We start from the raw sequence: 12,044 nt of genomic DNA on the forward strand, positions 1-12,044 counted from the left end.
CTATCGTGGAAGATACTATAGTGGCTGGAGAAGTAATGAAACTATCAAATAACAGAAGCCAAGATAGCAAAAGGGGAGCCAATTGAGTGGAGAGAAGATTTTCAGTCAGGGTATTTAATACTTCTTGTTTTCGTTACTATTGTCTAATGCAAATTAATATTTTGATAAAGGGTATCTTTTTAAGTAAGGTATTAGACTTCACAATAAACATCCTCTGGAACCCTAAAGAGATCTCATATAAAGATATGAAAAACCAAATTTGATACTCCTGATATTTCTCAGGCAGAACAAATGCACAATAAATTGTTTTTAAACCATTTAGGGCCATCTGAGATTCAGAACAGCAAAATAGGACATAAGACTTTTTCTACCAACACACCTGTTCAGGTCATATTTGGTTACATAATTCATTATTTTATTGCCTTTTCCGATTCCCAACTTGCTTAATTGGATGGGTCACTTAACAGGAACTAGGAGATGAGCTCTATTCTGGGCTCAGCCACTGGCCTGCTGGGTGACTGAGCAGCCTCACCATCTGTAATGGGAATGATGCTGATAAAAGCACTATAAAAGGATTATTAGTCCTCCACCTCTCCATACTCCCTTCTTTTCTCAAAATCTCTTCCTTTTCTCTTTTGGTGATTTACCTGCAATTCCATGACTTCAGTAATCTTTATAGCAAATTCTTTCAATTATATATATATATAGCAAATATACTTGCAAATTCAATTCTGGATTTCAGATTCTCTGATGTTTTCTTCTGGATAGCTCAATCAGTTTAAACTGAATTTCTAAGCTAACTTCCCAATCTCTTTCCAACACCCTCCATGATGTTACCAGAGAAAACAGCATCAGCATTCAGGCCCATAATCTAGAGGTCTTTCACTCCTCCCTTTTTCATTACCTATTCATTCAGGTGGTACCCAAATCTTGCCATTTCTACCTCCATAACATCTCAAAATATTAAGTTAATATTTGTACCATAGTAGCATCTAGCAACAGCAATCTGTATTAGAGAACCACTCTATGAACACATGTAAGAGATAGTCCCTACATTCACTACCTTACAGTCTAATTTGAGACAAAATAGGTAAACAAAAAGAAGAAATGAGGGAGAACAAGAACAAGAACAATAGAAATCATGGTTCATAGGTAGCTACTGTACAGTGTAATGATTCCTGAAGGCACTTTTTGTTTTAAAATGAAAATCAACTAGCCAATTGGCATACACTAAACCATAGCAGATTTCTTACAGGCATCACAGCAACAGTGGGTCTCAAGCAGAGATTTGAAAATTTGACCTTGTGTCTGTCCATACAACAAAAATATCTGGTGCAGTCCTCACAATCTCCAGGCTTGACTTCTGCAGCCTCCTCCTCTGTGGCCTTTGAACACTAACGATGCTCTCCTTTGGCTCCACCAAAACACTGCCAAGATCATATTCTTTGCCCATCAGTCACACCATTCCATCCTCTCTAACCTCAGTGTACTAGCTCTCCTTCCTCCATGGCATCAAATTTAAGTGTTTTGTCCTTATCTTCAAGAACCAACAAGCTTCTGCTCTCCACTAGCCTTATCTCTTCATGCTGCTTGCCAACCCCTTTGCTCCATCCAAAATCTCAGAATCAATATCTTATTTATCTTCTTTTCCCCCCAAAAGACCTACACACTTTCCTCCACACCACCCACACTGTACCTCAAACACCCTTCCTGAGCTGATCTGCAAAGTCCCCTCCTCTTCCTTATTAATATTGCTTTTAGGACCCACTTCTATGATGGCTACAAGAATTAACCAAGAAATCTATTATTTTTAAACTATATATGTACACATACATACACTCCACACTCCCCCACAAAATACTCCATTCTCTTTACTCCATGCCTTGCACTAGCCCTTGCTGAATAGCCATGTGATCTCATTGACATTACCTCTATTTTCCTTCCCTATGGTCTTGGTACTCCTACATCATAACTAATTTTGTTTTCACACTCTTCAGAGCAGAAAAGTGTGTGCGTTCTGGGAGGTGCCTCAGACCACTTTTAGCACCCTTAGACAGAATAAGATATAGAAGCAAGTGCATACCTCTAAATACATTACTATTCCACCTGTGAGACAGCTGCTTCACACCCAAAAAACCCAGTCTCTCCACTAAGCATCTTCCTTTAGACACCTGCCCTCCCACACGGAATATACACTGGCTGAAACATTTTGGTCACCCTTTTCCCTCAACTTCCTGCAGAAGGAGAGAAATGAGGAAATCCACTCCTGGTTTAATCCTCTTAACTCTCCTGCAAATAACGATGAAAAAAATGCTAGGAGAGACACATGGCCATCAAGTTTCACTTCTTCTCTTCCTACTCAAGATGTAAGGTGAGTTGGCCTATTCCTGTCAGATTTCTCTCCCATTGCATACTAATGGGAGCCACTTCTCCCATAATGACACCCCATTTTTCACCATCCAACCCCCCAAAGACCCTCCTTCTGAATTAAACACATTTTATGTGAATTGAGCACAATTACCATAAAACATATTTAGTGTAAAATAGTCAATTAAAATCAAAATGTTATTATCTATGTCAAGCATGCAGGGGGAAAAACAATCATTACCACTAAGAGGGATGTGTGTCACATAAGTAACTGTGTTTACACCATTGCAGAGCACACTCAATAAAGTGCTCCAAATAAGAAATGAAATTGAGGTTTGCAAATCAAAATTAGTTATGATCTTGCACTTAAGTACCCAAATGTAATATTAAAAAAATACATCAACTTCATGCTTTAGTTCTGATGCAGGTATACATGCAAAGTCCTTTGGAAAGGGTTCATGCTATTCTTAATATAATACTGTTACTTCAAAGTCTTACTTGCCCACACAGTAATGGAGGCTATAGAAGTCAGCAAAGCTTCCAACACCTTAAGAGTTTAAATCAGCTGTTAGTGAAAGTGAAAAGGAAAAAGAAGACTAAGAATAAACATCTAGAGAGACTTCCAGGAATAAATCTTATTTGCTAACATTTAATTATGTTGTGATTAAGTAGACACTTATATAAGAGTACAGTTTAAAGCAAGATTTTTTTAAGAGCAGGAGTATGGATTTTGAAATATTGTCTCAGTCAAGCAAAAAAAATTCAGTTAAAAAGGTATCAATTTTAAAGAACCACTTTTGTCTAAAATTCTGTTACCCACTAATATTCCCAGAAAAACTAAGATTACAAATAAAACCTAAGATTATTATAAAAATCATAGCTAAAATTCTCTATTTTCTTGTTTTAATGTGGGTGTTTCTCAATGTTTTCTATAAAGTCAGTTTCACTGTTTCCTCTGTTGTGTGGGTCTTTACATAGCACCAAGACAGACAAAAAATGCAACTGTAAAAGAGACAAAATGCGACTGTAAAAAACACAAACTGGCAAGGGTCATCAGATTTATCACCTAAAGCCAGTTTTTAAACAAAAAGCAATCTTTAAAAAAAAAAAACAAAACAAAAAAAACTTCAATTAATAGAACATGTACTCTTGTGCCAGTGCTAGATAAAAGAGTATAGGTTTTACAGAACTGTGGCACTTTTGTTGCTTGCTACAGTGTTTTAAAGTGGAGATTAAAATGAGTTTTAAATTCCCTACCCAAGGTTCAGTTAATGTACTATGACAGCCCAACCCTGCATTCCTTGTGTACCCAGAATTCTCACGGATATTAATAGCAATATTGCACAGTATGGAAGGACTATGGAATAGAGGATCAAACCCTCAGTACATTTAGCTGAGTAGACTATTAGAACTACATTTTTTAGAACGAAATTTCCTGGACAAATACCATCACACAGTGGTGTCAAACTGGTGAAAGTGAAGGGAGTAATCATTCTTTGAGGCTCTATATGGAGACTTTAGCCAGCCTTATTACCATTTCTTCCTAAACTGCATATACAAAAATCTTTAATAATACTTAATTGTGACAATTTTAACAAATAGTTTCCCACAAATCAGCATTAATATCATCAGTGATAAAAACCTGGGAGCCATACAGCTACGCCCAATGCAAGCTTCAATAAGTTTACTTCAGTCTTCTCATAAATGACTCAGATTATTAGTGTTTAGAATACAAAATATTTTGGTTTGGTTTGATTAATTTAAAACTGTACTTTCTAAAGAGAGGAATGGGATTACCTAAACAAATACCGAAAGGCTGGTTGCTTCTTAAACATGTGGTCAAACTAAAAATGAACTTCAATACCAAAAGATACTACAACTGCCCACAAAATTGCAGTATAAATCAAGAAACCTGTCTAGATATTCAGTTTTAAAAAAAATTTTCCAAAAGCTAAAGTAGTTCCATTCAAATATTAAAGAAAATAAAGGTTTTACCCGCATCATTTCATTCTCTAGTTGTTTCTTACGATGCAATCGTTGCTGATGAGACTTGAGTATGTTTTCCACATGTTGCTCCATGAAGAATTTAAAGGCCTGAGGAGAATAGCTTTGAATGCGAGACTCCCTTCGCTCTTCATCTCTCTTATTTTTCCTAACAGGAACAGGTGAGGTTGTTATTTGTTTTTTTTCTTTGTCTGTCCCATCAACACATTCATTATTCTTTTCACTCTCTTCTTCCTTAGGTAAGCTGGGATGATCTTCTTTGCTAGGTTTGGTTCCTGTCTCATATGGACTGACAGATGGATTCTGGTGTAGCAAGTGTTTTGGGTAAGGTGGTGGAGGACCTTGGTAATTTGGAGCTTCTGCAACAGGTGTCATAACTGCCATGTTGGTAGATGGGCTCTCAGAGAAGGGGACTGGTTGGATAGCTTGCATTGGCTGCGGCATCCAAGAAGGATGAGTTGGTGCTAAGGCAGTCTGCAGCTCTGGCTTTAATACTCGCATACTTTTTACTGGCTGCTGAATGGGAGCTGGGGTTATAGCTGTTACTGTGGTGGCTGAAGGCTGAGAACTGCTAGAGTGACTCTGTCTATTTCCATGAGGGTTATTGAAAGAATTTGATCTTACTGGAATGTTGGGTTGCCATGTAGGGATTTCATGTCCACTGCCAGGTGGTGATTGGGGTGGAGCAGATGAAGGCTGTGACCAGGACATTGGTATTCCAGGTAGATTTATACTGTAAAGTTCCACGTTGTGGCTGTTTCTATTTGGCACCATCATGGACTGAGGAATGTTTCCATTGGTGTATGCTGAAGGAGGAACAGATCCTCCTGCTTGCATCTGCAATGCTGTAGGACTTTGCCTATTAGTTGGGGATATTGGGTACGGAGGGGGTGGCTGACGATTGACTGAGTTCCCAGATATAACATTCTGATGAACCATGAAATCAGTCTGACAATTGCCATTTTGCATTCCAGCTCTTCCTGATGGAAAACTAAACTTGCTATTGGCAGAACTCTGCATGATTATTGGTTGCCTGCCAAGAGGAACAGAATTAATGCCTCTTTGTCCCTGTGTAGAAGAACTTATGGGTGATGGATTCATTGGCGGCGGCGGATAGCCATCCTGCCATGCTCCTGGTGGTACTGGAGAAATGCGAGAGATCATATATTCCATGTTTCCAGAATAACGTTTTGTTTGAGCATTTGGTTCCCAGGAAGGAGGTGGAGGAGTTGTTCCTCTTGGTGGAGGAGTCTGCCCTCTTGGAGGAGGAGGAGGGGGAGTAACACTCCTTACTTGTGGTGGAGGAGGTGGATTCACTCTTTGTCCATTGCCAGGATGAGCCTGAGCAAATGCTGCTAACCCAGAACCAGATAAGGGCCTTCCTACATCTGACTGAGAACTTGGACTTTCTGAACGATAAGCTACACTATCTCCCAATGGAGGGCCATGTCTCTGAGGTACCAAGGACTCTTTAGAACCTTTCCAGCTCTGTTTGCGGTTAATTGATTGCTGCACACCACCTGCTTTTACAAAAGAAAAAAAAAAAGCACAGCATTTGTTATAAAGTAAAAGCTCTAGTTGCATCTTGCAATATTTTACTACTATTCTAATTCAGTTACTTTTCCTTTTTTTGGAAGTTACCTTACTGCTATGAATTAGATAATAAATTTTAATGTAAGCCACAATAAGTCACATGACTGATTTGCGACTAATCAGAAAGGAAGCTATAGAACTATTTCTAGCACAGAAAAGCTGAGCAAAGAAAAATGTATTGACCTACATTTTACGTAACATTGATAATATAAACATTACATCAAATCAATCTGATAAAGTGACAACTCAGTGATGTACTTGAGGGGTTCATAACCTTTGAGTTAGTCAGCTGAAAGATGGCTAAGACTTGTACACCTGTAAATGAGCACATTAAATTAAAAAGATCATGCACTTAACACAGTTTAATCTAAGTGTATTATGTTCCTTGTATGCAAAATTCTGTTCATCAAAAGGTTTTGTTTTAAATTCGTCTGAAAGATACTATATGTTTGTAAAAGCAGCAAAGAATCCTGTGGCACCTTATAGACTAACAGATGTTTTGGAGCATGAGCTTTCGTGGGTGAATACCCACTTCCTCAGATGCATGTCACCCACGAAAGCTCATGCTCCAAAACGTCTGTTAGTCTATAAGGTGCCACAGGATTCTTTGCTGCTTTTACAGATCCAGACTAACACGGCTACCCCTCTGATATATGTTTGTAAGTGTAAGATAAGACTGCATACATGCAAAATTTACAATGACCATCTCTCCGTTGAATTCTTAAAATTTAACTCCTTTAAGAATTACATAGCAATCTTTTATTGGAGGTACCAGAAAGTAATTACAAAACAGAGACATTACGTCATATGAACAGGGCAATTTTGTGTTTAATTTTGAAAGTTTTCGTTCATTATTGTCACGGCTGCAAATCAACACTTTTTCCATAAATGAAAAATTGGTAAATTGTGATAAACTGTGCAAGTAAGAATGAAAATCATGGCTAAATTCCAGTATCCCACCAAAAGCTTTGCACAAATTCTAGTTAACTCAATTTAACAGGTTGAAAGATAGTGTACTGAAAATGAAAGACCTGTTTTACTTTGCTAGTGTTGTTTTTATGTTACTTTCTTGTACATAAATTAACAATTTAACTGTAACTGCACAGAAATTAAGTGATATGACTCCCAAAATTAAGAAATTATTTAAAATTATTCAACACAGGAAACGACCACCACAATTAGAGGTCTGAACGTGATTATGTATGATGTTGAAAATATAACCTAAAAGCTTGTTATAAACTAATGTCAAGTACTGTCATTTAAGTGGATTACTTTATAAATTATACTAACAAATTTCACCATTTTCAATAAAAATGGTATTTCAACCTCCTATTTAATTGTTAAAGTTTATGCTTCACTTCCCCTCCATCCTCCAGTTGAGAGTGCATTAATTGAAATGTTTGGCTAATTTATGATTTCTTCTTATAAGAAAAATACCTATTTGATACACATACCTGGTGGTTTCATGCCTGCATTAACAGGTCTGGCAGCTGCTGCAGCCATCTGCTCCCGACGAGGATCTTGGTAGCTCATTTTACTTATGAATTCAATTGCTGCTTCTATACTACGGCTGTTGGTTTGCCTAAGAGCTCGTACAACCATATCCTAAAGGGAAAATTAAGTTAAAATATTTTATTTTTAAAATTAACAGAAGAAAGAGTCAAAAGCACAGTTGAGATTTTCAAAGCACTGCAGAGGGATTTTGCCACACATCTTCCATTAATTTTAATAGAAAATGTATGGCTAAATCTCACTGACAGATCCGTAAAATCTCAAAGCATCTCCTTGAGTCAGAAAAACTACAGTTACATCTCACACTGCTGAGATGCCCCAAAAAATTAACATGTTAGAGTCTCATTTTAGTGTATCTACTGTGTGGCCTGAGTCTCAAAATTACTGTTGTTACAATTTGTTCATGTGCCTATATATTACTGAAAGACAGTAACCTCTACACAATTAAGGTTGCAACCAGCTTCCAATATGAGGCTCTATTTTTAGCCCCCACTGAAACTTTCAAAATAGCTAAAAACTGTATGGCTGAAAATCAACTGATTTATTGTGGAAGCAAAGGAAATAATGAATTACAGGTCACAAAAAGTACTCTGATTTGAAATTGTGAATGTTGGCTTTTTACTGTTACTTCAGCATTAACTCTGAATCTCCTTGTACACTAATGAACTGACTATATTGGAAGAAGATAGGCTGATATCAAGTAACATTAAAAGCCTTTGATGAGGTCCCTCACCAAAGGCTCTTAAGCAAAGTAAGCAGTCATAGGATAAGATAGAAGGTCCTCTCATGGCTCGTAACCGATTAAAAGACAGGAAACAAAGGGTAGAGATAAATGGTCAGTTTTCAGAATGGGAAGAGTTAGTGGTGGCTCCCAGGGACCTGTACTGGGCCCAGTGCTGTTCAACATATTGTGATGGGGCAAGGCCAGATGGCTACAGTAAAGTACTGAGAAACAGGTATGTTAGCCCCAGGCTAAACAAATCCCTAGTACCCTGGTAACCTAATGGCAGTTGCTCCAAGTAAATCAAGGCACCTGGGGCCAATTAAGATCTTTCTAGAAGGCAGTGGAGATAGCTACTTTAATTAGAACACCTGCAGCCAATCAAGGCAAGCTAATCAGGGCACCTGGGTTTAAAAAGGAGCTCACTCCAGTCAGGCAGGGAGAAGCCAGAGGAGAAGGAGCGTGCGTGAGGAGCTGGGAGCAACAGGGCAAGGAGCTGAGAGTAAGAGAGAGTGTACTGCTGGAGGATTGAGGAGGACAAGCATTATCAGACACCAGGAGGAAGGTCCTGTGGTGAGGATAAAGAAGGTGTTTGGAGGAGGCCATGGGGAAGTAGCCCAGGGAGTTGTAGCTGTCATGCAGCTGTTACAGGAGACACTAGAGACAGCTACGATCCACAGGGCCCTGGGCTGGAACCCGGAGCAGAGGGCAGGCCTGGGTTCCCCCCTAAACCTCCCAACTCCTGATCAGACACAGGAGGAGCTGACCCAGACTGTGGGTTCCACAAGAGGGGAAGATCACTGAGATGAACAAATCCACCAATAAGCACAGGACCCACCAAGGCAGAGGAGGAACTTTATCACAACTGGTGTCCGGAGTGGGATCCTTGGTGTACACATTGCGGCGGGAAAAAGGAGAGTGATTTAAGAAAGAAAAAAAGGGGTTATTTTTTTTTCCCCACCACAATGGATGAAGTAGTGCGGGCACTGATACAAGCCACAGCAGCGCAGCAGGAGGCTACCCGTGTCCAGGCAGCCGCCCAACAGGAGGCAGTGCGGCTGCAGCAAGAGACTAATTGCCTGCTGATGGACCAGGCTTCTCAAGACCGAGCTACGTTGCGGGAAATGGTAAACCAGGTAAAGACCCTTACAGAGCTGAACCGTGGCCATGATGGGACGCAGCTCATACGGGCCAGCCATTGGCTGCAGAAAATGACGCGGGAGGATTATGTAGAGGCATACCTTCTGGCCTTTGAGAGGACAGCCCTACGGGAGGCCTGGCCTAGAGATCAGTGGTCTGGCATCCTTGCCCCATTCCTGTGTGTGGAGGCCCAGAAGGCCTACCATGATCTGCCTGAAGAGGCTGCAGCAGACTACCCCCAGCTGAAAGCAGAGATCCTGGCCAGATCTGGGGTAACGACTGCAGTGCGGGCCCAGCAGTATCATGAGTGGAGGTACCAGGAAGACAAAACCTCGCGGTCCCAACTGTATGACCTCATCCATCTTGCACGAAAGTGGTTGCAAACAGAGTCCCGGAGTCCGGAAGATATACTAGAGGTCTGGTCATCAACCGATACATGAGGGCACTGCCACCAGATCTCCGCAAATGGGTAGGCCAGAACGATCCATCCACCTATGATGAGATGATCACGCTGGTAGAAAGACGCATGACAGCCAGGGAATTGACCCAACTACCCAAGGAAAGCCCCTTTCATAGCAAACGCCCAACCCCAACCCTGGAAGGTGGGGCAGCCAAACCCCTGGGGTGTCCCAGGTGGAGGAAGGGGGGCCGAAAACCAGCGGAGACCCCAGAAGGAAGGGATTGGCCTGAGTGGGGGAAACCCTGAGACTAAACCCCCTAATCCACATGATAGGGGAATGATTAGAAACAATTATAAATGTTATGCATGTGGGGAGTGGGGACACATAGCAGCACAGTGTCCCAGCACCGAGGAGCCTATGCAATGCAACTTGGGGGATTGGGAAGTCCCATGCTCCCTTATCCACCTTGCAGGCATCGCATTAGCCCCGCATAACTATACCAGGCTGGTGAAGATAAATGGAGTAGAGACTACAGCGCTTGTGGACTCGGGGAGTGCTATCACCCTTATATCGGGTAAGCTGGTAAAAACTAGCCAGCTGCTACAAGCCAAACGCGTAGCAGTGACATGTGTGCATGGGGCCATGAGCCATTACCCCACCATCCCAGTGGAGACAGAGGTTCAGGGGAACCCCATTGAGGTGACAGTGGGTGCAGTTCCTAAACTCACATATCCTAGTCATTAGGAGGGACTATCCAGGGTTTGATAATTTACTCTCCCCAGAGAGGATGGAGGGAGATGGGGACCCTGTTGGCAGCGACTCATCGTTGGGGGAATGTCAAGCCCCAACGTTTTCAGAGTTTTCTCAGGATCTATTCTCAGCCCCCCAAAAGGCCCGGAAGACAAAAAAAAGAGAGGAAGGCCGTGAAGGCCTTGGGAACCCGGATCCTGACTCAGGGCCAGAAGACCGCGCTAATAGGCAGATGGACACGAGCAGCCATCAGAGAAACTACCAACATGGAAGATGAGCCAGAGGCTGGCCCCAGCCATGATGGTGATGAGCCGTTGGAAGAAACAGAAGCTGGCCCCTGGGAGCTCAGGCAGGTTAGTCCTGGGAGAGACACTTTCAGGAGGGACCAGGCAGAGGACCCAAGATATGATAAAATCAGGAAAGAGGTGGCTGAGATAGATGGGACACCAGTGGAGGGGAAGGTCCAGGGTCCAGGACCCTACTCTATAGTGAAAAAATATCTCCTGTACCATGTGGTGCAAATGCAGGAGCAGGAGATACATCAACTTCTGGTGCCACAAAAACATCAAAAAGCCATACTGAGCCTCGCCCACAGTCACCTGTTTGGAGGACACCTAGGGGTAGAGAAAACCCAGGCCAGGAGTACATGAAGATGTCAAGCGATACTGCACCTCTTGTCCAGAGTGTCAGCTACATAGCCCTCGCCCACACTTGCAGGCCCCTTTGATACCTCTTCCAATAATAGAGGTACCATTTGAACGCATAGTCACAAATCTGATTGGGCCCCTAAAGAAGACAGCTCGAGGCCACCAACATGTTCTGGTTGTACTAGACTATGCAACCCGGTACCCAGAAGCCGTTCCCCTACGCAACACAGCTTCCAAGACAATAGCTAAGGAGCTACTACAGTTCTTTTCCTGGGTTGGGCTACCCAAGGAGATACTGACTGATCAAGGGACCCCTTTTGTGTCCAAGCTGATGAAAGATCTCTGTTCATTGCTCCATGTACAAGCCCTACGGACCTCTGTATACCACCCACAAACAGACAGCCTTGTGGAAAGGTTCAATAGGACCCTCAAGGCCATGATCAGGAAAGTGGTAAGCTGGGATGGGAAAGACTGGGATACCCTATTGCCTTACCTCATGTTTGCCATCCGGGAAGTCCCACAAGCCTCCACAGGTTTCTCTCCATTCGAACTACTATACGGGCGCCACTCCCCAGGGCATATTGGATATAGCCAGAGAAGCCTGGGAAGAAGAGCCAAATCCCAGAAGGAACACAGTCGAGCATGTACTACAGATGAGCGATCGGATAGCTTGAGTTACACCCATTGTACAGGAACACTTGGAGAAAGCACAGGAGACCCAACGAACCCATTATAACCACCAAGCAAAGCTTCGACAGTTCCAACCAGGGGATCGAGTAATGGTCCTGGTGCCCAGAGCAGAAAGCAAGCTGTTGGCCCAGTGGCAGGGACTCTACGAAGTGATTGATGCCGTGGGAGAGGTAAACTATAAGGTGCGGCAGCCAGGCCGCAGGAAACCTGAGCAAATTT

The 12,044-nt window shown here is 42.1% G+C and overlaps 1 protein-coding gene across 3 annotated transcripts in view; it reads right to left on the minus strand.

Annotated features, from left to right (window-relative positions):
- LATS1 (large tumor suppressor kinase 1) overlaps positions 1–12,044 on the minus strand; it is a 56,094-nt gene that overhangs the window by 22,508 nt on the left and 21,542 nt on the right. For 2 of the 3 annotated variants that reach the window (XM_030556544.1, XM_030556542.1), the window contains exons 3-4: positions 7,419–7,569; positions 4,363–5,894 (exon numbers count right to left, since the gene is read on the minus strand). In XM_030556544.1, the coding sequence (XP_030412404.1) occupies positions 4,363–5,894; positions 7,419–7,569 (1,683 nt within the window). The remainder of the gene's footprint in view (positions 1–4,362; positions 5,895–7,418; positions 7,570–12,044) is intronic. The other variant, XM_030556543.1, reaches the window with a different exon arrangement.

This window comes from Gopherus evgoodei, chromosome 3 (genome assembly GCF_007399415.2).
Source record: "Gopherus evgoodei ecotype Sinaloan lineage chromosome 3, rGopEvg1_v1.p, whole genome shotgun sequence".
Classification (NCBI taxonomy): Eukaryota; Metazoa; Chordata; order Testudines; family Testudinidae; genus Gopherus; species Gopherus evgoodei.